The 26504-nt window shown below is 47.0% G+C and overlaps 3 protein-coding genes across 6 annotated transcripts; all 3 read left to right on the forward strand.

The window, feature by feature from the left end:
• Positions 1 to 548: 548 nt before the first annotated feature.
• neurl2 (neuralized E3 ubiquitin protein ligase 2) lies at positions 549 to 2982 on the forward strand. The gene is made up of 2 exons (XM_032573361.1): positions 549 to 1461; positions 2774 to 2982. The coding sequence occupies exons 1-2, from the start codon at positions 708 to 710 to the stop codon at positions 2887 to 2889; spliced, it is 870 nt and encodes a 289-aa protein (XP_032429252.1). The 5' UTR covers positions 549 to 707; the 3' UTR covers positions 2890 to 2982.
• A 180-nt stretch (positions 2983 to 3162) lies between these two features.
• Positions 3163 to 5905, forward strand: LOC116726589 (methionine-R-sulfoxide reductase B1-A). The gene is made up of 4 exons (XM_075074332.1): positions 3163 to 3302; positions 3996 to 4138; positions 4213 to 4330; positions 5535 to 5905. The coding sequence occupies exons 1-4, from the start codon at positions 3248 to 3250 to the stop codon at positions 5549 to 5551; spliced, it is 333 nt and encodes a 110-aa protein (XP_074930433.1). The 5' UTR covers positions 3163 to 3247; the 3' UTR covers positions 5552 to 5905.
• Positions 5906 to 6835: 930 nt separating this feature from the next.
• Positions 6836 to 26179, forward strand: arhgap17a (Rho GTPase activating protein 17a). 4 transcript variants are annotated; one of them, XM_032574206.1, is made up of 22 exons: positions 6837 to 7109; positions 7290 to 7435; positions 12534 to 12573; positions 15448 to 15552; positions 15660 to 15692; positions 15938 to 16014; positions 16089 to 16200; positions 16322 to 16398; positions 16486 to 16603; positions 17510 to 17578; positions 17728 to 17809; positions 18873 to 19000; positions 19334 to 19445; positions 20398 to 20479; positions 20566 to 20646; positions 20716 to 20829; positions 20909 to 21000; positions 21141 to 21285; positions 21796 to 22065; positions 22804 to 22928; positions 23190 to 23630; positions 25021 to 26179. In XM_032574206.1, exons 2-22 carry the CDS (start codon positions 7383 to 7385, stop codon positions 25155 to 25157), a joined length of 2493 nt encoding a protein of 830 aa, XP_032430097.1. In that variant the 5' UTR covers positions 6837 to 7109; positions 7290 to 7382; the 3' UTR covers positions 25158 to 26179. The 4 variants fall into 4 exon arrangements, with proteins under 4 accessions (XP_032430098.1, XP_032430097.1, XP_032430100.1 ...); XM_032574207.1 differs by lacking the exon at positions 15660 to 15692 and having other exon boundaries at positions 6836 to 7109; XM_032574209.1 differs by lacking the exon at positions 21796 to 22065 and having other exon boundaries at positions 6839 to 7109.
• Positions 26180 to 26504: the final 325 nt, after the last annotated feature.

Genomic DNA, 26504 nt, shown 5'->3' on the forward strand with positions numbered 1-26504 from the left:
GACCTACAAACACCAGAGAGAGAGGGAGAGAGAAGAGAGTTGAGTGGAGACGTCTGCATTATCCGTCACTGAGTGGAGACTCAGCGTGACTCAGCTACACAGAAACTAACCTTCATGTTTTCCTTCATATCAGATTTATAATAACAGGAAAGTTTATTGTGAAGGAATTAATTTCCTGCTGCAGTGAATCGTCTGATGCGATTAACAGCAGATGAAACGAACCTGCAGGTTTCTGTCGACTCTGGAGGAGCTAAACTTTCCTCTACTGGGGTTTCCTCTGGTAACACAGTGGGCGGCCATCTTTAATTAGCGTGCTTTATGAATGTTTGTATCCCGGATGTTTCTGCAAGTTTCCCCTGAGCATGATGGGTAGGAATTCATTCTGATTGAATCTGATGTAATGATTTAAAATGATGTTGGATTTAGTTGTTCCTGTTATTCCCGTTCATTCAATGGTCACACACACACACACACACACACACCCCCACACACACACCCACACACACACCTCTCCCCTGTTGACACAGGCAGCCATTTAAAAATAGCCCCAGCAGAGCAGAGGCCTGCAGAAGTGTCCATGGTGCCTCCGGTCTTCATGTGTTGGACTGAGGTCAGATGATCAGGCAATTTGACTGGAAACTTTGATCCTTCTTGTTTTTATTAGCTTTTGGTTCTGGTTCTGTTGGTTCTGATTGACAGAAAACGAAATGGACCTGCAGGCTCTTTCTGACCAGTTCCTGGAGTTTCACCCCAACCACGGTACCAACATAATCCTGGACCAGTCGGGAACGCAGGCCACTCGAGTGGAAAGCTTTGCTAATGGGGTTTGCTTCAGCAAACGACCGCTGAAACCCGGACAGATCTTCCTGATAGAGATCGAGGAGAAGGAGCTGGGCTGGTGCGGCCACCTGCGGGTCGGCCTGACCGCCTGGGACCCGGACAGCCTGGCCGTGGTCCCTGAATACTCCATCCCAGACCTGATGGAGCTGGGAGACAGCTGGGTGTTCGCCATCACTCGGAACCACAACAAGGTCCTGGAGGAGCCTGAGGTCCGACACGCCGGGCGGAGACTTGGACGAGGAGAGGAAGAGGACGGAGTTCAGGGAGAAGACGGTGGAAGCAACACCAAACCAGAGACTTTCTTCACGGACTCTCACCTGTACATTGACTCGGTCCGAATCCCCAGAGACAAACTGGCCGGCCGGAGCCGTCCGGGGCGTTTCAGCCACATCCTGGACGACCTGTATAAGAGCAACGCGCTGCCGCCCACGGCTAGACGCAGCAGGATCGGAGTTCTGTACGTACCGAAGAGCAGAGACACGGCCGACATGCACATCGTGATCAACGGAGAGGACATGGGGGCCTCCGCCAAGGGACTCCCGTCCAGCAGGCCGCTGTACGCCGTGGTGGACGTCTTCGCTGCCACCAAGACGGTTCGCATCGTCCAGGTGGAGTACGGATGTGAGTGTCAGGAGCCATCTTCACATCCAATCTTTATGTGAATTTTGAGTGAACTTTTAAAATGTTGCAAAATGAAAATGTGAGCGAGTCATACTTCCATCTACTGGTTTGGTTCGAATCCACAAGCAGAGCGTAATGGTGTCGATTGTTGGCGCTACGCATAATCCATCTGGTTCTGATGGATGTTCTTATTAACTTTATGTTCTAATAATTTAAAAGTAATTCAACCTCTCTGTCTGTCATCACAGATGAACTTCCTGACGCCATATTTAATTCCTAACAGGAAGTGCTGGTTATTTCGAAGCAATCTGATTGGCTGACGGGTGTTAGCATAGCGCTACACTGCCCCCTATGGGTTGGCATGTTTAAAACAATGCTCAGGAGTTCGATTCTACATTTTTAAAAATGTGAAAGATATATTTATTTTATGAACACTCTGCTATGTGTGGACAAGTCTTCTTTGGAAAAGCCAAAAACCTCCAGCAAATGTAAAACCTTTTTTTTTTTTGCAAAATTGAGGAAGTTATTAGTTTTTCTGTTTCCATGAACTTTTTCTAATGCGGAAATGACTTTAACAAGAGTCTGGATGAGAAGAAATAAGAAATGTATTAAAACGTTGCAAGGTGAGAACAGAAACACAGAGTGAAAGGAGTCCGTCTGTCTGCTCTGACCAACAGTGGATCCGGTTCCTTTTATAGGTTCTGGTCAGAGAAGAGAGACTTGATTGGACTACAGGTGTGAATCCCTGATTGAGATGAACCAGGGATTCTGTAGCCCAACACAGATGGTCTGGCCATTCGTCTGTGGTTAAGGACAGGGGGTTGTTCTTTGGTGCTAAAGGGGCAGATAAGTTCTGGGTTGGGAAGAAACATTTCGATGGTCTCCAGGATCGAGGAGCTCCTGCTGTTATATGACACTGCAGAGGTCAATGTGAGAGCAGCTTGACCAGTCTCATGATGAGACTATGCAGACAACCAGGAGCGGTTAATGGAATGGAAAACAGTATTTTCCATGGAAAACAGTATTTTCCATTCCATGTAAAATGTTGATGGAAACACGACTGTGGGATGTCATGGTGTTGTTGGGCTGACATCGTTAGAATTTATTTTTCAATTGTTCCTCAGATAGATCTCTGTCATGTTGTCTTCTTATTATAGTTTCTGGAAATTATTTGCTCTTATTTGAGATTTTCTGCTTCTGCATTCATCAGCATCTCTTTTAGGAGCCTTTTATGGTAGCTTTGTGTTTTTGACAGGTTTCTAAGTGGTGTCCTGTAGATTTCTCCTGATAAGTGATCTGTTGTCTCTCTCAGTCTCCTCTCTGCAGACGCTGTGCAGGCAGGCCATTCAGAAGCACATTGTCCACAGGACGGCCATCGACTGGCTGCAGCTGCCTGCCGCGCTGAAGCACTACTGCAAGTATGAATGAAGCGTCTGGATGTGCAGAAAAAAGAAGAACCAGCGGAGATCTTTTCAAATGTCTGTGAAGAAATGAAATAAAAACTTCCATTAATTTCTCCCAGATAAACTGTTCTTGTTTTTTATGCTAAATAAAGCAGAAAATGATCGGACTGAGTCCAGCTGCCATTTGAAACAAATAATATCCTGCTGTTGTCCGACACTGCCATCTAGCGGCAGCCATGATGGAGGGGAGGAGCGCCACCTTTACAGTGCCGTTAGCCGTGATGACGTCACACGTAGCAACCAGAATCTAAGCGGTGCCGTCAGTGAGGAGGAACAGTATCCAGATTAGGATTATCTTTGTGGTTCTGGTCGAGCAACCGAACATGTCCTTCTGTCGGTTCGGTGGAGAGGAAATCTACAAGGATCACTTTAAACCAGGTGAGTCAACCGGAAGTGACGTTACATCCCAGAACGGATTTTAGAGAAGGTTCTGCTAGATTCTGGATCAGTCAGGAGAAGTTTCCATCAGAACTAACAGAAACTCAGTGAAGTCGGCCCGGATCAGCTGCAGCGGTACCAACGACTGGACCTCCAGAACTACCATGCCCACAGTGAAGCATGGTAGTGGCAGCATCATGCTTTAGGCAGCGCTTCGATTTTTATCATAGAAATACAACATCAACAGTTCACTGCATTTTTTTTGCACTGATGGATAATTGTGAGTTATATTTTTTGTTGCAAATTTTCAACAAAAAAATGGTCAAAAACATTTAGCTCAAGTGATGCTACCTCCCACCTGCAGGTGGCAGTATTTCTTACTGCGCTGCCTCAGCCTGACCTGATGACCTGTTATTGTCCGTGATCGATGTGGAGAGTAACAGACACCAAACTATTTAAGTTCTTTAAAGAACAAAAATGTTTGTGTGTCCAATTTGCCCGCTTATTATTTTGTTTTAATAATAATAATTCATGTTGTGTATCAGCACCTTTCAAGTCACTCTGCAGGAAGGAAGAGGATTTTGATGAGAAATGATTCTGTTGAATCTAATCTGGATGTTGCAGCAGTGATGCTACCCTCCAGAATAATCTCTGACCTCCTCCATGCAGTGACCTCTGACCGCCTCCATGCAGGGCTGTACGTCTGCTCCCGCTGTCTCCACCCCCTGTTCTCCAGCCGCTCCAAGTTCCCCCACTCGTCTCCATGGCCGGCGTTCAGAGACATGCTGAGGGAAAACAGTGTCACCAAGATGATGGAGACCCTCACCGCCTTCAAGGTCCTATCGGAACCAGGACCAGAACCAGGACCAGTACCATGGAGGACTAACCCCCTTCTGTTTCTCCTTCACAGGTTCTGTGTGGGAAGTATGGCTCCGGACTGGGCCACCAGTTGCTGAACGACTGTCCAGAAAACGGGACGTCCCGGTTCTGAATCTTCAGCCATTCTATCCACTTCATCCCAAACAAAGGTACCGGCGACCCGGTCCTCTCTGCGGCCTGGTTTATTTCAGAACTCTGTGTTTAGGATCTGCCGGGTCAGGAGAGTCCAGAATCAATTCGGGGGAAACGAATGAAATACTGTAATGAAATTATTAAAGAGACAGTATTCTGTGGCACAGAGTTTTATTTTACAGCATAAGCCAGTAACTATGTCACCTTCAGCTGTTATAATGCTACATATATCAAATTTAACTCCTTGAAATTGGGCCACTGTCTCTTTAAGAACGCCTGCTCTTCCTGAAGCTCCGCCTCCAGGAAGTCGTCCCAACATGGCTCCTCTATTAACCCTTTAATGTTTTTACCAGCGCTGCTCTGAGCAGCAGCTCCAATAATGAGCTGTTTGCTAATTGCTGCTGGCTAGTCTGGAGGAGCTGAGAGGGGGAGGAGCTGCACCTCGGAGGCAGGGCTAGGTCCAACTGGGCATTTTAACAGCTGAATGGTTGCCATGGAGATCAAAGGATTTCTCAAACATGAAAGAGTTAAAGCAACACTGCAGGTTTGATGTTATGAGGGGAAAACATAAAAACAAGATGAAAAATCAAAACATGATTTTACACGACACCGGCCCTTTAAACTTAACTACAGCAAATGTTTTTAAAGGGACATGACCTTAGTCCTGATCTTTTTGATGAAAATAGACACTTTGTTTCTAAAACTATCAGCAGAGAGGATTAATTTCCTTCTAATAACATGAAAAAACACTTTTTATGTTTTGGATCTACAGTATTTTCCATCCCTCCCTACAAAAGCATAAATTCTTTATTTTTAAAATTAAAATCTAGAAAGGTGAGTTTATTGTTGTACGGATAAAATAAGATTTACAAGACAATTTTAGATGATTTTATATTTGGCTATTTTGCTCTCAGTGTAGAGAAGTTTGGACCTCTGCTGAGTTAGCTCACTGGCGCCCCTTCTGGCAGAATTTGCATTTCTTGGTTTGGGGCATTTCTGTTCAGGCGCTCTGTGGGTCAGCTTCTTGAATCCTGTAGGATGCCACCACCCTGCTATAAAGCAGGCCAACTTCCTGTTAGGGGTTTAGTTCCCGTGTCAGATCGGGTTTTGGTCAAAGAAATCACTTTAAAAGTTTCAGTGTTAGTTCCAAACAGAAGCCACGCTTTATTAAGATGTTTGATGATGGGGTTTTGCTGCTGTTTTATGTCTGACCTGTTGCAGGTGAGGAGGAGCTTTAGAGACGCTGGTTCTGCTCAGACTGGGTCGGGTCAGAGGGCGACGTGGACGGGGTAAAGCCTGAGAAGGACGCCCTGCCTGCTGAAGAATCATGACCAGCTCAACCTGTAAAAACTGAACTTATTCTGTTCCTGTTGGTCAGAAACACTTAAAAGCAACATGAAGCTTTACTCTGCTGTGGAAGAAGGACTTTTTATTTTTGTTTTCTATCAGAGTAAAATCATTACAGCCCAATTAAAATCTTACAATAGAAAATGTTGGCTGGAGCAGAAAGTATTGAACCCCCAGGATCACATCTATCCAGCAGCTCCAGATCAGCTCTAATCAATTTATTAAACTTGGAAATTTAATAAAAATGACCTAAATATTGTTTTTATTGCTCAGAACAGATAAAAAAGTTTGTTTTTTTATTTTCTGTCCAGACTTTTAAAAATGTCAAAGTGGATTCCTTTCTTTTAAGAGACAAACCTCCTTTTAACATTTTTAATTTCCAAAAGTCTACACAACCTTTTCCAGCAAAAAACAACACATTTATTTATTTAATGAAAGTATCGCTACCCAGTTTATTATTGAGAAGGTGAAAAGTTTTAGCTTCTCAATAATAAACTGTGTCCTTTTTCCCTGTTTTTTTTGGGCCTGAGTCATTTTGACTTGGTGATTTGTGATAAAACGTTTGGGTGCCCTGCTGATCCTCCGTCTGCAGCCGTTGTTCTCCATGTTGGCTTCAGCAGAGCAAGGTGCCGCCGGCGGGACAAACCCAAAAAAAACCCACTTTCTGTGTTTTTGTTGTTTTTATATTAATATTTAATAAAGGAATCTGTTCCTGCAGCAACACCAGGTCACACAGAACATTTTAAATCCAGACTTTTTTTTCTACATTTATTCAAATATGAAAAATGTTAACGTGACACAATAATTAATATAACAATCATTTTAAACAAAGTCTCTGTGCAACTTGTTGGCTCTGTCTTCTGTGAATAAGAACTGATAACATTTCATAACTGATACCTAAAGAGGAATCTCTCTACAGATTAAGTGTGGCCTGAAGGCAGGTCAAATGTATTCTTCAGAATTCTGATAAAATTGTTTTATAGTTTTGTTCAGTTTTTTTTCTTAGAAAAAATGTAAAAACTTTTTTTTTAGTGAATTTAATTTCAATGATCCCCCTCAGAATTCTAATTTTAATCCAAAAGTAACGTTGTGAGTTCAGGAGTTGTTTTTGTGTGTGGCAATATTGGTGTTCCATAGCTCATGGTGTTGGTGTTTTTTACAGAGTTTCCCTATGGGCAGCGCAGAGGGTCATATTTAGGGTCATATTTAGGGGCATGAGCTGCGGTGTTTGGTCCGGGGAGGAGCTGCGGCCTCGGGCTGCGGCGCTACTTCCTGCGGCGGTCCGGGGAAGAGGAAGAGGCCGAGGAAGAGGAGAGCCGGAGGAAGAAGCCCCCCTCCAGGATTATTGCGCTCAGCGTCGCTAGCTCGTCGGCTAACGGTCCGGACAGCAGCCATGAAGAGCCGCTGGAGCCAGTGAAAGTTCCCTGCCTCTCACTTCTGGACTCTAATGTACGTAAATGTCCCCAGAAGGAGGTTCTGGGAGGTTCTGGTGGGATGTCGGACCTCAGTGGAAACTTTTCCCTAAATTTTCTCCTCCGAGAGGGAAGAGGGGCTAGCTGGTGGTGCTAGCAGCCGCTTTCTAACTGGGTTCGGGCTCCAATGGTTCTGGCTTGTTTTCCCCTGTCATAGCGACGGCTACGCGGTTCGGGAAGTTCGGGTAACTGGGCCAGAACCCGCTGGAGAAGCCCGACCTGAAGAGACTCGGCTGGCGGAGGAGCGAAGATGAAGAAGCAGTTCAATCGGATGAAGCAGCTCGCTAATCAGACTGTTGGCAGGTTAGTGGGGAAGTTTAACTGGACAGAACCAGAACCGCTGCTCACTGGGCTTCTTTATTGCAACAGCTGCACACACAGGCCCGGGCTGGCTCTCAGTCAGTTACTTTCAGTTTGAATTCAGGGAGAACAGAAGTCACATGAGTGTAAATATAAAGTATAATCCGAGCATTTCATGTGTTTTTGATTATGGCAGCAGAAACACAGCAGGGTGCGAAGACTTTCTAAAGGCCACAAGTACGGAAAAAAACATTTTCACGTGTGGGAAATAAAAATCAAACATCAGATAAATGTATCACATTATAACGTGAGACCTAAAAGCCACAGATCCATAATAAAACCAAAAAATGTGGAAATCTGTCATTTAGGAGGAAATATCTAGAACCACCATCTTTCTAACGTTCTTCAGTTTTTGCAGTTGTGAGTAATCTGTTGCTGCTTTTATTCACAAATTATTAAATTATCCAACTCAGTAATAAATCTGCAATAAAGTCTTTATTGTTTATGCTTCAAATGAGTTAAAAAGAGCTGAGACGTTTTCAGTTTGGATGGATGTTTATCTCATAATCAAACAGGAAGTTGCACAAGTGAAAGGACTGAATGATTTGATTGGCTGTGATTTTATTAAAACCGTCCAGTAGAATATTTATCCAGCCACTGACGTCCGGAGGCTCGGAGAGTCTCAGTCACTGTGTTCAGCAACCTATTGATTATTGATCGCTAGCTTCAACAAACGCTAACGGTCACTGAGGATCCAGGTTTGAGTTGAGCCGCAGTGATGCAGCAGCAGCAGGCGGTGCTGCAGCAGCAGCAGGCGGTGCTGTAGCAGCAGCAGGCGGTGATGCAGCAGCAGCAGGCGGAGCTGCAGCAGGCGGTGATGCAGCAGCAGCAGGCGGCGGTGATGCAGCAGCAGCAGGCGGTGCTGTAGCAGCAGCAGGCGGTGATGCAGCAGCAGCAGCAGGCGGTGATGCAGCAGCAGTGCTGGTAAACAGGCTGATGGATGCTCAGCCACTTTTTGTTCATAAATTTGCTGAATTGTCAGATGAAGGAGAAAACAGGATCTGATTCGTCGTCTGAGGTCACCAGGCGTCTCCATGTTCCAACTCAAACTTTATTTAAAGGGCCGGTGTCGTGTAAAATCAACTTTTTGATCTGTCAACTATTAAACAGATAAACCTAGCCCCGCCTTCAAAGTGCAGCTTCTCCCTCTCAGCTCCTCCAGACTAGCCAGCAGCAATTAGCAAACAGCTCATTATAGGAGCTGCTGCTCAGAGCAGCGCTGGTAGAAACTTTAAAGGGTTAATAGAGGAGCCATGTTGGGATGACTTCCTGGAGGCGGAGCTTCAGAAAAAGCAGGAGATCTTAAAGAGACAGAGACCCAATTTGAACATATTAAATTAAAGTTGCATTTATTTCAAATAATATTTGATATATGCAGCATTGTAACAGCTGATGGCAACATAGTCACTGGCTTATGCTTTAAAAGGCACCATGTGCCTGGAAAACACACAGCACCGCCCCGTTAAGAGAATAGAAATGTCCTTATCGGCCCTCAGTGGAAACGTTGAGGTGAGACAGAATCAGCTCCAGCACCAAGCTGCACATCTGGAGACGTCGCTGTTTGTTTTTACAGCAGCAGCAGAGAAAATGCAGAAGCAGACGCCTGTTTTCCTGCTGCTGCGTCGGCATCAGAGGGGTTAAACTGCCAGATTCAGGCGGCGTCTGCAGCGTCCGTCGGGCTGCGTGTCTCTGCAGCTCGGCGGCCTTCCCCGCCACCCGGGGTTCCTGTGATTGTGCGAAGGCAGAACAGCGTGTCCAGAGCGCGGCGGCGCAGGAAGTCTCTCCTCTGTCTTCTACAAACAGGAAGCTGACTCCGTTTTCTGGAGAGACCGACGCAAGCAGAGCAGGCAGCACATGATCCAGGTCAGCAAACATCTTTAATTTCTTCATGTAAGCTGCTCTGATTTACTGCGTTTGACCTCTGAACCCGTCCTGGTGAGGCAGTCGGGTCAGAGGAGAAGATCAGACGCTGCAGCCTGGAGGATGATAAACCTAAAATCAGCCGAGTGAAAACCTTCACAGGACGTTTAAGGCCATACGCATATCCAAAATAAGCAATAATTCAAAAGAATTCAGAAGAATTAGAATTATGAACAGTCCCTTGTTGCCATGGCTGCGCTCAGCGGAGGTATGGATTGGACCAGCAGGGGGCGACGCTGCACAGACTGGTGCATCAGTTGATGAAAAACGAAGAAACAATGTTTGTGTTGGTTGAATGTTTGTTCCAGAGGGAACCGCTCATCTCCTCGCTTGATTTGTTGGATTTTATGACATCATTGACATGAAGCTGTTACCAGAACCGGGTCAATGTTTACAGTCTGAACGATGAAACGGATGGTTCTGATGGCCTCACTTATATTTGATAGTCCAGTGGTGGACCTGAGGTTCCCCCTGACCTCTGACCCCTGTGGGGTTGGGCGGGCCGCTGGTACCGACCTCCAGCGAGACACTTCGGGCGAGAGGCGGGGTCACCTGCACAGTCCAAGGTGGTTGCTGCCGCTCTGAGCTCCGTTAATCCTGCGGCTCCGTCCATCTGGACCGGGGTCCGCTGCCATCGCCCTGAAGCCGTCTCTTCCTGCTGATCAACGCTAACAGTCTGTCCAGTTTGCTCATGGCTTCAGCTTTCACTTCCTGTCTACTTTCATCCTGAATCGCCATGGTTACCGTTCAGCTGAGGGCGCAGGACGTTGACCTTGCTGCTGCGGTGCGGCGCGTTGGGTCGGCCATGATGGTTCTGATCAGCTGACTCAGCAGAACAGTTGCTGTCCTGTTGGTTCGTCCCAGGAAGCAAACGGCTGATGATCCTCAGAGGTTGCAGACGTCTGGAGAACACCGACTGGACCGGGCTCAGAGAAATGAAACCAGAACCCGACCATAAAGGGAAACATTAAAACTTTCTGTTCCACCTGGTTCACATTCTGGAAAATAATCGTGTTCAGCATCTTTTGCATGTTATTAATCTGTTAATAACAAAGCAGAAAGTCTTTTTAGCTGCAGATGGAAACCTTCAGTAAGGGAAGGAGAGGAGAAACAAGAACATATTCATTTTCTGATTTTTAAAACAGGAATTGAATTATTTGCATATTAAGTATTTCTGATATTATATAAAAAAGGCTTAGGTGGTTAAATCTGCAGAATGTGTCTTTAATCAGAATAATTCCTAAAATAATCGTTAGCTGCAGCCATTTAGCGCCGTTATCCAGTAGCTCTGAAGCTAACTCAGCATTTAAAGCATGAGGGCAGACAAGCTTAGCGTTAGCAATGAGCTTATGGCAGAACAATGGCTCCAGACTGGGGAGGTGTGTGTGTGTGTGTGTGTGTGTGTATATAACTCAGTTAGATCCCAATAAACACTTTGAAGTTTGTGGTTCAGTTTATTTACATCCTGCTGCTAATAAATGCCTCAAAGTGCATCAGAAAGACAAAGCAGCTTCTCCAGAGAAACGTGACGTCACTTCACGTTATAAACATGAGTAGTTGAAAGGTGTGAATAGTTTTGCTCCTGTCCTTCTGTAGAGGCCAAAGGGAAGCCGTAGTTTTGAAACTGCTGGCTGAATTGTGCCGAGTCGGGAGGTTTTTCCTGACCTCTTAGGCTGCCCAGCCGCGCTGCCCCAAACCCCCACCAGTTTCCCTCCGAGTCCAGCCCAGGCTCGGCCCAATAAAGACGCTCTCCATTCATCTCCAGCCTCTAAAACGCAGCGTCTGTGTTTTGGTGCCGCAGCCTCGGCTGTAAGTGGAAGCAGCTGTTGGAGGTTACTGGAGTTCATGGTGAAGCTGCTGCAGCCAGGCCTGGGCTGCATTTAGAGCTGCAGCACTCAGGCTGGCAGCTGCTGCATGCTGCTTTAGAGTTTAGTAGTGAAATCTGGTAATTTATGCTAATTTCTTCACTTTATAGCTTAAACATGCATTAATATTAGATTAAAATGTTTAATGGTTAATTTCAGGGTCTGTTGTTATATAACCACATTTTATTCAAACTATATATCTCAACAAAATAAATAAATACATTTTAAATGTTCAATTAAATAGACAAATAAGCTCAACATCATAAATATCAAGTCAATATCAGAGATGAGTTCATCTCAGAGTTTCTCATCATTTATGGAGCTTCTTTAGAAATCTGGACTGTGGACGCTAACATTAGCATTAGCTGCTACATGTTAGCATTCAGATGCTATTTTAAGCTAGCATGGCTTCTGATAGGCTAACTGCTGTTAGCACAACTTGAACACAACAACAGTCTCTTCCATCGTCCAATCAGATCGTTTAGAAACAGAAACTATCTGAGAGAATCGGCCTCCATCGCTGCTGTTAGCAATGTAGCTTTAGCATCAGATTTACGGGCGGATAAGAAAGCATGGGTTCAGGAAGAATCAAATAAATAATGTCAAAAAAATAAAGAATAATTGTGATTTATTGAGTTAGAATCTATGTAATTAATTAATCATTAGTGGATCAGATTCATGGCTACCAGAAACAAAATCCACAGGGTTCGGCTCAGTACTTCTGTCTGCGTTAAAATCTTTGTAATTATCAAAATGAGTGCTGTTAATTAGACCCGCTGCTAATTAATACTCATACATGTCAGCAGGTTCATACAGCAGTCTGATCATTTCAGTGTCTTTTCTCCTAGAGTAAATCAGGTTTAGTCTAAATAAACGTGGTTCTGGTGAACCTGGAGTCGTTCCTCACTCAGCCTGGTTCCCTCCTCTTTCTTTAACTGAATCTAATCTGCATGACCTCTTCCACCTCAGCTCTTAGTTTGCTATTAATAGGCTCAGATCTGCATGGCTGTTACCTCGAGTCTCTGCAGACATGAAGGCAAGACCAGAAACTGAGAGCAGAAACACAACATCTGTCTTCTTCTCTTGTTTTAGAATCTGTATTTATCACTAATGCTTTCATAGATAACACACAATAAACACACAATATAACTATTATGAAGCTGGATGGTATTAGGAAACGCGTTGAAGTGGATTATGTTTCTGATCAGGGGATTGATGATGTTCCTGTTTTCCTTCGCTGTCTTTTCTCCCCACAGAGCAGAGAAGACAGAAGTCCTCAGCGATGACCTCCTGCAGGTAAATCATTACCTCCCAACACGGCTACACCTGTTAGCGTCTCACTGGAGTCACCAAGCAGCCATCTGATTGGCTGGAAGCAGCTCTACTCCATCTGCTCTTCTCCAGCCTGAGAGTCTAGAAGAGTCTGGTTTCCTCCACCATCACTCTGGTTCTCATGTGGGAATTAAATCTGTCCACTCAGCTGATTTGTTTTTCTACTACAGACAGGAAGTGATGTCACATCTAAATGTTTTGGTTCCTCATGTTCAGGTTTGCTGTTTTCACTTTGAGCTAAGTAATGGGTCCCGGTCGATCACAGAAGGTTCTGAGTCGATCTTGGCAGCAGGTGACAACTGAACGGCGCCAGGAAGCTGAGACCAGAACTTCCTCTTCTGACGCGCTTATCAAAATATTCACTAAGATCCTAAAGCTTCATTAAAGAAGAAGAAGAATAAAAATTAACAAAATGTGTTGAAATTAATAATCTCAGTAATTATTGTTTCAACAAGGTGTTGAGCAATTCGGTGCGTTTTGGTTTCATTAACAAAAAGCGACTCAGAGACCAACTGGCAGCAGAGCAGGAGTTTAAATCAGCTGATCAATAATCGAGAAATAAATATCAAGCCTGGAAACTTGATACCGTAACGAACTGAATGTCATGTTTTTAACGTAATCTTTGCTCGGCTTGCGGGGCGCAGGCGGTTGCCACGGTAACAGGTGTGCTTAATGACAAAAAGAGAGAGAGAGAGTAAAACGGTAGGAGTGGTTCTGAGTTGATCACCTGTTCGGGTTATTTTACCTTTGTTTACCTTCGCTGTGGCTCATTACAGCCGCCGTAGTTTCTAAACGTTCAATAAACGACAAACTTGGACTGATGACCTCGTTCCAGTATAAGTCATTAACAACAAACATCAAACAGGACAAATATATTTCAGTAAGTAACAAACAAATGGCTTCTACCGCCATAATTACATCCCAACTTCAGAAGATTTGCCTTTACCTTTACAGAGCTCTTTGGTTCCTCCTGTCAGTTTCTCATATTGAGGTCAAAGTTCAGATCTACCAGAACTGACTGACACCTGCTGGCCTCAGGTTTGCAACCAGCTTGTGACTGAGAAACCAGTAACCTGCTCCCAGTGTCAGAGTCTCACTGAGGAAGAAACTGCATCAGGTTTTCTGTCACTTTATTATTTTTGCTGTAACTGATGGACATAAAATAAGTCAATAGAGTTTAATTTACAATTTTTATGTCTTCGTGTCGTGAGGCAGATCTCAGCCGCTGGTGAGAGAAAACGTAGATCTTGGTCTCTAGAAGTTTGGGCTCCCCTGAGCTAACGGGTCAGCACCGGTCCTGACCAGAACTCCCTGCATGACCAGGTTCTGGAGGTTCTGGTGGGTTGGCCTGCTGGAGGTTCTCCCCTTGTCCAGGTGTGGATCATGGTTCTGCTGAGGTTCTCTGGAGCCCAGAGCCTTAGACCTGGTTCTGTGAGCTTAGACCCGGTTCTGTGAGCGTTTCGGTTTGTGGCGTTTCGGTTTGTTTGGGCCTACTTGGTGAAGTCGGACATAAACCTGGAGGTTTTTCTAACGTTGGTGCTTTTAGCGACTCTGTCCTGAAGTTTCCTAAAACTGGATCATCGTCCTTAAGATTATTCCTGCATATTTCTGGTTGCAGCTGTAAAGAAACGGGGAATCAGAACTTCATGCCTATTAAATCGGGCCGATGGTTCGTTTCTGCCTCTTCTTTAGTTTTTTAGCTTCCCTAATAAAAAACAACTTTTGAAACCCAAGTCCCTGTTTAATTGAATAAAGACATTAAATCCACACAGTGAGCTGGAGTTCCCTCATCCTGGTCCTGGAGCCAGAACGACTCACTTCCTGCATTTCTACAATAATCCAGGATTCAGGATTATTTTTCAGATTTTTTGGAGTCAAAGTCTCTGATTTTGTGGTGCTGCTTTTTAAATATTTCTTCCTCATTAAAATCCATCTAAAATCTATGAATTGAAGAAAAAGACGAGAAAACAAACTTAAATAACTTGATAGTTGCCATATGGATCTCGATCATAACTTGTTATGGTACCAGAAAGAAACTCGTCATGACTGGAAGTGAGAACTGAGCCACATCTACCAGTCCAGGACTCGTCTGGACTCGTTTTCTAGTCGGTAAATAAACTGGGTCGTGTCTTTGGGATTCGCTGACCTGTGACACATCATGAGACCGACCAGGGAGCGACGTCTTCACACAGCAGGAGGAAGAACACACACTCTGTGTGTGTGTGTTGGTGCTGCATGGAGCCCAGCTGCTCTGGGAATGCCGGGTCGCTGCGGGGGTCAGGAATGACGTGGGACGGGGAGCAGAGGATTCCTGACTTCAGGCCGGTTTTTGGGTTTCCTCGCCGTTCGTCTCCATTTCCTTCCAGTTTCCATCCAGATGCTGCTGCCAACTTCAGCTGCTGGCCAGAAGTTAAGCTGATTTAAACTCATCAGACGGTGACAGTTAGTCTAATGCTGACTGTGAGACGCCTGGCAGGACGGGGACACGACACCCCACAGAGCTGCTGCGGCGTCTGTCTTTGAACCTGATTGGCTGAGACCGCAGTCGGGCCAGAGCCGGGCCAGAGCCGGGCCAGAGCCGGGCTGCCCTGAGTGGCTCTGGGTGGGGAGGTGGTCCCGGTCATGTTTTAGGGTTTTCCTTCTCCTGACCTGGTGAATGAATCTGATTTCATATCTATAAAAATGAAAAGCATGTGTAATTTCCATTCTGCTTTAGAATGACTCTCTACATTTAGTTGCTATCTGAAACGAGACGAACTTCTGAAGCTTGAGTTTTTGAAGGGACTCAGTGTAAAAGTTGTGAATATTTCAGGCGTTCATTCAGTCTGTTGCTGACAGATTGAGCGGCGCATGGAGTTGGTCCGCGTTGTTTCCCACAACACGCACAAGAAGATGGTGTCATGTCTGCAGGGTCACATCGGAGCAGAAGCAGAGAAGAGACATGTAAGTTCATCACCTGAGGCTTTGTTGATCCCTAAATGTCCGAGTTGTTTCTGCACCGCAGGGGTCTGCAGAATGCTCCATGATGTTCTGTTTCTGTTTCTGACCAGTCTGTCCCGCGCCTCTATACAGGAAACGGTCAGGTAAAAACCTCCTGAATCGTCACGTCTTCCTCTCCTTTCCATCTCAGTGTCTGTTTTCCACGCATGAAACTCTGGGAAGCAGAACTGGATCTTCATCTCCAGCTCTTCATCACTTCGTCTTCCTCCCTAGTCTTCCTCCTCTTGTCCTGCTCAGTGGAAGCTGCTGAAGGCTTTTCCACTGCTGCAGCTGTAGATCCGGAGCTTTGCTGGTTTCCTCTGTAATGTGAGCTACTGTGTTGTTTCAGAAAAAGCTTCCTCTCACCGCTCTGTCCCAGGCCATGGTGGAGGGAGGAACCCAGCTGGGGGAAGACTCGTTGATGGGGTGAGTCCGGTATCGGCTGCCGTCGGTTCCGGGTGAGAAACCGTCACCCTGCCTGATCCTGTCTGCGTCCACAGGAAGATGATGGAGGTGTGCGGTGAGGTGGAGAACCGTCTGGCCACAGAGCTGATGCAGCACGAGCTGCAGATGGAGAAGGAGGTTCTGGACCCGCTCAGCCAGCTGGCAGAGGTCCGACACGCTGACGGGTCTGGTTCTGGTCCATTATGATGGAGGAACCTGGCTCGACTTCCTCCTGGATGTGTGCTTCCGTGTTGAACTGGACTGTTTCTGTCCTGCTTGGTTATTTCAGGTAGAAATCCCAAACATCCTGAAGCAGAGGAAGCAGCTGGCCAAGTTGGTGCTGGACTACGATTCTGCCAGAGCCCGGTCCGTCTGCCTCGGTTTGGTTCTGATCGTTTCCAGGCCTTCCTCCGTGTTTCTAACGTTTGCTTTGCGCTGCTGCTCTGGACTCAGGTGGTTGCAGGCGACCAAGTCGATAATCTCAGGAACAAACACTCAGGCGCTGACGGCCAAGGCGGACCTGCTGAAGGAGGAAGTGGACGAGGCCATGAACAAGGTGGAGCTCTGCAAGGTAACCCACGGCAACGCTCTGCAGTCACTGTGCAGCGTTATCATCACGCCACAGAAGAAAATGTGATTTCAGAGCTGCTGTGACGGTCTGCCCCTTCGCTGATTAAGTTTTCTAAACACATCAGAGACATAACTCCTTCATAATTAACTCATAACTCCTTCATAACTCCTTCATAACTAACTCATAACTCCTTCATAACTCCTTCATAACTAACTCATAACTCCCTCATGATGCTGCCTTGCTCAATGGCTTCACTGCTGAGGTCCCAGTAAAACAAACTGGGAGGAAACCAGGGCGGCAAGTTGCAGTTTCCAGAAGTTGGTTTACAGCAACATAGTTTGCTGTTTTTATTTATTTTATTCTATTATGATGTTTTAAAAATCATAATAAACACATTTAGGGCTGCAAGTGATTATTTCAGTAAATATTATTCTGTTGATTATTCTGGCATTCAGATTAAAGTCACATTCTGCAGATTTTTCATTTAACCTCTTCATCTTAATTCATGCAATATTAGAAATACATTAAAAGATGAAAATAAACATTCTATTGCCTAAAAGTCACTTTTTTCATTCCTTTAGTGAAAGTTTAATCATCTGCAGTTTAAAACTCTTCACACATGAAAAGCCCAACAGAAATGCAGAGTATGGATGATCTGGGGATTATTATTGATTATCTGATTAATTAGTGGGATAAATCTTCCAGGATGTGAAGCTAAAACTGAACCAGAGGAGTTAGAAGAGATTTACAGACTAATAATGTTCTTATTTTATATGCTAAATGTTTTTAGATTTTGTGTAGTTTGGCTTCATTACTGCTGTGTTTCAGTAAATGTCCTTTTTTAGTCTTTATTCTGCAGCTAATGATGAATGGTTGCTGTAATGTGATTAACGGTTTGTGGAACAGGACCAGCTGGCTGCAGACATGTACACCTTCTTCTCTAAAGAAGGCGACTACGCCCACTACTTCATCACCGTGAGTTCACGTCTGCAGAGCCGCCAGCAGCGTATCCATCCATGATGTTTGTTATTGTGCATCAGCTGATCCCTCCCTCCTCTCGCTGTGTGTGTGTGTGTGTGTGTGTGTGTGTGTGTGTGTGTGTGTGTGTGTGTGTGTGTGCACAGCTCCTGGAGGCTCAGGCTGATTACCACAGGAAGTCTTTGTCTGTCCTGGAGAGCGTTCTGCCGGCCATCCGGGCCCAGCAAGGTAGAAACCTGCAGGAAACACCAAATGGCTCAGCTGTCCACTTCCTGTTCACCACATTCAGCGAAACCAGAACCAGAGTCCGTCCTCTGCTTCAGATCCTGAGCCGTGAAGATTTCATCTAGTTTTTATTTCTTTGCTCTGCAGCCTGGTTGCTTTCTGTTTGACCAAACATGTGGCCTTAATCAGCCCAGCATGAGGCCCTGACTCACAGCCTCCACACACACACACACACACACACACACACACACACACCTGGTTTTTCTAGCCGCCCTCCTGTCTTGCTCTCTCTGATCTGTATTGACTCTGACATCTCACTGCTGATTGGACAAAGTGTTTAGGAGAGTTTTGGACGGTAAACATGCATCAACAATAACCTTTGACCCTCAGTCTGATGCTCAAACTCCTGCTAGACATTTTCTTTCTAACTTAGTCCCACAGAGGCAGACAGAGAAACATTTCAAAAACATTTAAATGACCACAGGACGCGGCAGGGGGAGGAGCTTAGCAGCTAATGCTAATGCTAGCTGTCCAAGTGAAGGCTGGCGGCGGTAAACGGCAAAAAGAAATAATATGGCAGCTATAGAGGACATGGAAGAGATTAATGATCACAAAGCTTCATGTCAGGGGAGTTACCATGGCAACGGGAGCGTTTGCTCAGAGCTGTAAATAAAGTGAAGTCACTAAAAACAACAGTGATGGAGGATCACTTTTTTAAAAATTTATATCCAAAGCACTTAAACAAAAACAGATTATTAAGAAGAGAAACAAACGAAACTTCAAACAAACAGATTCAGAACAGTGATGATGGAAAGATGCATTCTAGTTAACGGTGTCACTTTATACAGTATCTATAGTGTGAAACCACTATGATGAAGCATTAAATAATCTGATGTTTGGTGTATTTGAAATAGGTTCCTAACTGATTTTCTCTTTTTGTGAAGACGGAGCAGGTACAAGTTTATTCTTTCATTCAGGATTTCTTCTGGTTCTTACATGAACTATTCTACTAAAGAAAGAAAAGAAATCATCTCCATTCCCTCTGCTGTCTCCTTTTCCGGCTCAGACTCCTGGATAGAGAAACCGGCGTTTGGAACGGCTCTGGACGATCACCTGAAGAGGAGCGGCAGAGAGATCGCCGTGCCGATGGAGGCCTGCGTCATGATGCTGCTGGAGACGGGCATGAAGGAGGAGGTGAGCCGCTCAGCTGGAGGACAGGCTAGCATCCCTCTGCTAGCAGCAGCAGAGAGCAGCTTTGACTGGTTAACAGGAGATGAATGTAGCATTTCTTCCATCAGTCTTAGAAAACAATGGTCTGATCTCTAAGCTGCTGTCAGTAAATCACAGCTTTCAGACAGAAGAAGTGCTGCATCTGTCCTGGCCGCTCCGCCGCCGTGTGTTTGGCTTCCTGCTGTGCAGCAGCAGATCCATTTTACTCATCAGATCTGGAAGCTGTTCACAGTCAGGGCTGGCTTCTGCAGTTTCTCTGTGTTTTAACTCACATTTCTGCCTGTTTCTATGTTCCAGGGTCTGTTCAGGATCGCAGCTGGAGCCTCCAAGCTGAAGAAGCTGAAGGCGGCGCTGGACTGCTCCACCTCCCAGCTGGAGGAGTTCTACTCGGACCCCCACGCTGTCGCCGGTACGGTCCAACCCGCTCACAGCAGGTCGCTGCAGTGGCCGGCCAAAGTATTCACACCCTAGAACTTTTTCACCTTCATTCAGTCATAAACTCAGGTTAGAAAACAGCGTCGGCCAGACTGAAATGTTGAGTGGTGGAAAGCTAACTCTGACTCACCATCCCCTCGGTGAGGCAGGGTGGTGGCAGCATCATGCTGTGGGAAGATGGCTGGAGCTACTTCAGGTATATCCTGTTGGAAAAACTGTCAGTTTCTGCAGAAGAACTGAGGCTGGAGGTTCATCTTCCAGCAGTTCAAACATTCCTCCCCAACATCAAAGGGTTTAATTAACACCCATGTTTTACATTAATTATAAATTAGTTTGTTCAATCATACAAAAATCCATTCACTGAAAAATACATTCAAAACTTGATAAGCCCAGGAATCATAGGCATTAAGAATGCTAAAAGCATTAGCATTTCAAAACATGTCAAAAACTTCATAAAAATGAATAAATGGGTCCATGGCAGTTCAGCCGAATCGTTATGGATCCTTCAAACATCAACCAGTGCTAATCAGTAGTCCTGCTTCAGGATCTCAAATAGTTTTATACACAAACTTATCAAAAATAACCAAACTTCTCTATGGAGTTCTGATCCGAGAACCAGAAACGATCAAATAGACAAAATGACCTAAAAACAAATCCCAGCAAAATAATTTGCAACTCCCAACAAAACGACCCAAACAGCCTGAAAGTCGAGCAACTCGCCGCTGAAATAGTAACTTCATACCAAGTTTCCATGGAGTTCGGGATGAATGAGGCAGACGGCGCCCCCGGTGGCTGGAGGGATGAAGGGTCACATAGAGCAGGCCTGGTGAGGTAGCAGAAATGTCCAGTTGTTTTCTGGTTAGTTTTTTTCCAGCCGGTTGAACTGAAGCTGTTTTGCATTGGATTGTTTCTGTGTTTTTAATCAGGCGCTCTGAAGTCGTACCTGAGGGAGCTCCCTGACCCTCTGATGACCTCCCAGCTTTACGACGAGTGGATCCAGGCCTCCAGGCAAGGCGCCCAGCTCCCTGCAGCAGACACGGAGGATCTCTGTCCAGCCTGAAGCTAACGGCTCCTCTGTGTTCCTGTGGTTCCAGTGTTTCAGACCCAGATAAACGGCTGCAGGCGCTCTGGCTCGTCTGTGATAAACTACCAAAGAACAACAGGAACAACCTGAGGTCAGTCAGCTCAGCCTTCCTTTAGCGTTGCGTTTCAGGTTTCAGCGTCCGTCCCGCGTCTCCCTGCAGGTACCTGGTGAAGTTTTTAGCCAGACTGGCTCAGGACAGCGAGACGAACAAAATGACACCGAGCAACATGGCCATCGTCCTGGGACCCAACCTGCTGTGGGCCAAGACTGAGGGGTAGGAGGCGGAGCGGGCGCTCGCGCATCGGCTCGTCTTGTCTGGGTCTCATCTCTGCTCTCGTCTCGCTGGCCTGCAGGAGTCTGGCGGAGATGGCGGCAGCAACCTCGGTGCATGTGGTGGCCATCATAGAGCCTATCATCCAGCACGCCGACTGGTTCTTCCCTGAGGGTAGGTTCTGGCCGGGTCGGGACCTTTGGGCCGGCTGTGGTTCTGGCCCTTCATCACTCTGGAACAGGAAGTGGAGCTTTAGAACTTCCTGTTCCTGGCTGAAAGCTGGACATGATAGTAATGGTCTGCTTCCTGTCCAGACGTGGAGTTTAATGTTTCCGGCATGTTTGTGATGCCGCCGCCGGCAGCGTCCAATCACAGCAGCCCGCCGGACGCCGACTGCAGCGTGGAGAGGAAGAGGAGCAGCATGCTGGGAGCAGACGCTGACGCCACGCGGAGAGACAAGTAATCACCCTAAGCTCCGCCCCCCAGGAAGCGCTTAGCTCCTCCTCCTCTGATCCGCCTGTCAGGAGTTTATTCTGACTTCAGTTCTTCCTCTTAAAGGGCCAGCATCATAAAATCACGTTTTGATCTTTCATCATGTTTTCCCTGCAGTGTTGCTTTGATTCTTTCATGTTAGAGGAATCCTTTAGTCTCCATGGCAACCATTCAGCTGATACAACACCTGGGTGGGGCTAGCCCCGCCTCCAAGCTTCAGCTCCTCCAGACTAGCCAGCAGCAATTAGCAACCAGCTGAGCTCATTATAGCTGCTGCTCAGAGCAACGCAGTAAAAACGTTAAAGGGTTAATAGAGGAGCCATGTTGGGACGACTTCCTGGAGGCGGAGCGTCAGGAAGGGCAGGAGCTTCTTAAAGAGACAGAAGCCCAATTTCATTTTTTATACAAACAGCATTTTCTACCACCTGAAGGGGCCGTTGGGGTAAATCTGTGCTGTTTTGTCCTCCCCCCCCCCAGCTCTAACAAGCAGTCGGACCCCGCCCTCCATAGAGGCAGTAGCACCTTAGCTAGAAAGCAGCACACCTCACCTGTCTTCCAGCCTCCCCTGACCCCTGTGGAGGCCCCCATCCTGGGCCCTGGGGTCCCTCACGGCCCCCAGGCCCCTCAGGTTGACCCCCAGCCCCCGCCTCCAGTGGGGGGGTCGGGGCTGGATGGCCCCCAGCTCAGCCTGGTCCAGGATCTGGCAGTAGCGCAGCAGCTGCTGACCCAGAACACAGAGGAGCTCAGGTAAGAGCTGCTGCAGCAGCATGGCTGTTGCTGCAGCAGCTGCTGCAGCTCCAGATGTTTTGCTGTTTAAACAAACGTCTGCAGATCTTCATGAATTCTGGTGTTAAATGTTTAGTGATGTCATCAATGTGTTCCTGGATCCAGTCCAGTAATCAGATTACAGTAACTTACAGTCACTGTAATCTGGATAAATTACTATTTTGATGAGCGTCGAGTTTAAAGGAGACATGATGGATGAGCTGGAACAGGAAACAGGAAACCTCCTGCTCCCTGGAGGCCGTCGCCCCCCGGTGGAGGATGGAGGCACAGCAGGAAAATTAATATTCATATTTTCGTGTCGACTCCAAAGTGAAATAATAATAATGAGTCGCAGCTTCACACCAGCAGAGAGCAGCTCTGCACTTTGACTAGGCCATTCTTTAAGGTGACCCTCCAGCCCAGACTCAGGTTTTCCTCCAGGGTTCTTCTGGGTTTCGCTCTGTCCTTGAACTCTGACCTGCCTCCCACAGCATGATGCTGCCGCCACCGTGTTTCACTGTGGCCGCGTTGTGTTCAGGGAGAATCGTTTCTTTGTGTTGATCAGATAAAATGTGATCGATGGAGTTGAACAGCAGCAGCAGCTGATGCTCAGCCCGGGTTCTGACCCACAGTGTCCAGAACCAGAACACGATGGCTGCTGGTTCTGGACCAGAACCTCCTGCTGATGGACTCTGGTTCTGGTTTCTGTTCTCTGTGCAGCAGCCTGAAGCTGCGGGACTGCGCTGCGGCAGCGCCCATGCCGGTTCCTCAGAGGAACGGTTCTGGAGGCGGCGGGTCGTCTGGGACCGGATCCATGGGGCCCAGTCCTCACACGATGCGGCGAGGTGAGTCGGCGCCCGACGCTTCACTGCGGTCTGATCTGATCTGTGGTTGCCTAGCAACAACCTGCTGGAGCAGCAGCAGCTTCAGGTTTTTTCACTTTGTGGAGTAAAACAGGAAACGTCTCCACCAGGTATGAACATGGAACCGGATCAGAACCGGGTCTCTAAACCCGTCAGTCAGTTTGGATGATATGATCAAACTGTGACGGTTTTTAGTTTCAGTGATCTGGTGATGACATCAGAACCTGTCCGTCTGTCCTCCAGGTACCAAGAAGCAGGCTCCGCCCCCTCCCAAGCCGTCCAATCCCCCGCCCAGCCAGCCGGTGGCCCCGCCCTCCTCATGCGGCCCCGCCTCCGCCCCGCCCTGCGCCGCGCCCCGCCGCCACTCCAACAACCAGCCCCCCCTCCACGCCCCCAACCACCCTCCGCCGGCGCCGCCCGCTCCGGGCCCCCAGCCCTGGACCGACCCGCCCTGCCCAGAACCAGAACCCTCTCCTCCGGGAACCCCGAGCCCCCCGGACTCCCCCCCTCCTCCCCCCACCGCCGCCGCCGGCCAGGACGCCGTCCCGCCCCCGACCCAGTCCGGGTTTGGGTCGCTCCCCCGGCCGCGTCCCGTCCCGAAGCCTCGGAACCGGCCCAGCATTCCGCCACCGCCGCAGCCCCCCGCCCTGAGCGGCGACACCAACGGTGTCTGCAAGATGGCGGGTGGGTACCAGCTGAGACCCGGTTCCGGTCCAACGCTGCCGGGTCCAGGTTCTAACGCTGTTATTGCTTCCACAGGGTAGAGCAGCGATAGTGAGGTTGGTAGATTCTGGTTCTGGTTCTGTCCAACATGTCCAGAACCACCAGAGTTCTGGAAACTGGGTCGATTTAAACCGGACCTCCAGCCGGGCCGCTCCTGAACATCCATCATAACGAAACCAGATCCGGAAGGGGATTTATTTCAGGGCAGCGAATCGTTCAGTATTGACCCAACGAGCCTCGGGCCGGGCCGGGCCGACCCGGAGAGTTTTCCAGAATTTATTCGCCATGGAGAAAACGGTTCTGAATTTAATCACGTTTGAGCCAAAACCCAAATGACCTGAATACATTCCTCCCTCAAGAATTCACCTAAACCCAGATGGACCAGAACCACAGCTGGTTCTGATCCAACCGGATGTTTGATTCAGATTCAGCCGACAGGAAACCGCCCGATTTCAGCCTTCAGAGGAGACCAGCGTCCGTCCGTCTGTCCATCCCTGAACATCCGGATCATCTGAACCCGGTTCTGTTCAGACGATTCTGGTTTCATTTGGATCAGAATCATTTTAATGAGACGGACTCGGAGCTTTAAGTATCTCCATTCCTGCGCATCTTCCTCTGTCGCCGCTTTCCCGCCCTGAGCCGAACATCGCCCCCTGCTGGTCAGAGCAGCAGGAAGAAGCGGCTCCGTCACGTCCTGGAAACATCCAGAGCTGAAGCTCCTCGTCCGTCGGTCCGTCCGGTCCACTCAGGGACTCACAGCTTCCTCACGCTGTCGCCGAGGTTCGGGACAAACTAGGTCAGAAATGATGCAGGGTCCAATTTTACACCTTAAAACATTGCAGTAGTTTGATGTTTGGATCCGGTCCAGAACATCTGAGATGTTTCATCAGATTGGAGCAACGTTCAAATTTCCAGTTTCTCTGATTCATGGAGCTTCTTTAGAAATCTGGACTGTGGATGCTAACATTAGCATTAGCTGCTACATGTCAGCATTCACATGCTGTTTTAGGCAGTTAGCCTATCAGCTTGTTAGCACAACTTGAAATCAACAGCAGTGTCTTCGGGCGTCCAATCAGATCGTTTGGAGCAGCTTCATGTTAGCCGATGTAGCTTTACTGTCTGACTGTCGGGTGGACCGGAAATCGCGGTTTCAGGCATAATATTAATATGTGAAAAATAATAATAATTGCTAAAAAATTTAAAGGAGTTCAAATCTATGTAATGAATCTAAATGAAAGCGCCAAAGTCCCGGTTCTAGTTCAACTTTTTCTTTTTCCTTCCATTGATGTGTGTTTAATAGAGCTCTTCATCATCATCTTCGTCAGTCACTCACCTGTTCTGTCTCATTTAGAGCCGCTGATGTCTTTGAAGAGACCCGGTCAGGCTTCCGTACTCGAGCTCACTGTGGACCAGCAGCTAGCGGCCGCCAACTCTTCCTCCTCCTCCTCCTCCTCCTGCGACCTGGACACTGAGAGCACCGCTCTATGAGGACCAGTGCATGACCTCACGATGACCTCACGGCCCAGCCCTCCACACCGTCTCTCGTCGCGTCCTGCTCGTATGAACTGAACTGATTCACGTGGAGCGACGCGTCACACTGCCCCCTACTGGCTGCTGTTATGTACTACACACACAAGTGTCTTAAGCCAAAGTTCCTGTTGGAAGCGACATAGCAGCTTCTCTGTGTAACATCGTTCTCTCTCTCTTACACACACACACACACACACACACCGCCAGGTGTGTTTCTACACGGCTCTTTGTTCTGAATTAGCTGGAGACAATCGGAGTCGGTGGAAATGATGGGACGAGTTTTCTTCCTGTTTTCTAGTTGAATCTGATTCAGATCAGGTGAAGAAGTGACTGCTGGTTCTCAGTCATCAGTTTCTCCTCCATGTTTGTATTTATTAGCTGGTTTAAGAACACACACACACACACACACACACTGCAGTTCAGCGCCAGCCATGCCTTACGGTTCTGTTTCCTGCGTTTCTGCCTTCAGGGACATGAGCTGCCATCCCTCACTAGAACCCAGTTCTGGTCAGAGTTTCTGCCTTTCCTCAGCGCCGTCTGGGTCAGAGTGAATGTAGAGTGGGCCGGTTCCGAGCGGCCGGTTTTGCACAGATGAACTGATGATGATGATGACGATGCCTTCGTCCCCCTCTGAGCTGACAGGAAGCCTCAGCCATGACGCCGGGGGAGGTTCTGCCGGGTCGGGTCTCGCTCGGTGTGTTTGGGTCAGACGGAACATGAAGGCGTTGGCCGCTCGGCTCTCCCTCCTGAACCTCGCTGCCTTATTTCCCAGAATCCTTCAGGCTCATTTATTGTAACGTTTATCATGTTTTCTGAGCTGAAATATGAAAAATCCTGTAATATTGAAGCTTCCCAAAGAAAATAAAGTATATGAAGATTAAACATGTTTGATGGCATCTGCATGTTTCTGATCAGAATAATCAGGAAATGTTTTATTACGATAAAAAATGTGGAAAAATAAAAACACTAATTAAATCATGAGTTATCTGAAATCAGTTATTGAAATAATCAACTAACTTAATCATTGATTAGTTGAATTATTGAACCAAAACTGTTCAATATGAACATTTAATATAATAATATCTTTATTCTGTTCTACCAGAACTCCTCTAATGGAGGAAATGAAATCATTTGAATTTATTTGAATCTTTTATTGTATTTCTAACAGTTTATAGAATAAGATCAAATATTCAATGAAAAATCTGCATAATTTACCAATTTGTTTTAATTCAGATGACTGCTAACTGAATCGTTCTTTGGTTCCTTTCAGAAGAACATCGTAAGTTCTGCTAGAACTTTTTCTGG

The sequence above is a fragment of the Xiphophorus hellerii genome, chromosome 10 (genome assembly GCF_003331165.1).
Source record: "Xiphophorus hellerii strain 12219 chromosome 10, Xiphophorus_hellerii-4.1, whole genome shotgun sequence".
Taxonomy (NCBI): Eukaryota; Metazoa; Chordata; class Actinopteri; order Cyprinodontiformes; family Poeciliidae; genus Xiphophorus; species Xiphophorus hellerii.

Coding starts and splice junctions, on each gene's coding strand:
- arhgap17a (XM_032574206.1), top strand. CDS start 7,383: ATGAAGAAGCAGTTCAATCGGATGAAGCAGCTCGCTAATCAGACTGTT. Junction 22,066..22,803: donor CAGAACACAGAGGAGCTCAG/GTAAGAGCTGCT, acceptor TTCTCTGTGCAG/CAGCCTGAAGCTGCGGGACT. Junction 23,631..25,020: donor CGGTGTCTGCAAGATGGCGG/GTGGGTACCAGC, acceptor TGTCTCATTTAG/AGCCGCTGATGTCTTTGAAG.
- neurl2 (XM_032573361.1), top strand. CDS start 708: ATGGACCTGCAGGCTCTTTCTGACCAGTTCCTGGAGTTTCACCCCAAC. Junction 1,462..2,773: donor CGTCCAGGTGGAGTACGGAT/GTGAGTGTCAGG, acceptor TGTCTCTCTCAG/TCTCCTCTCTGCAGACGCTG.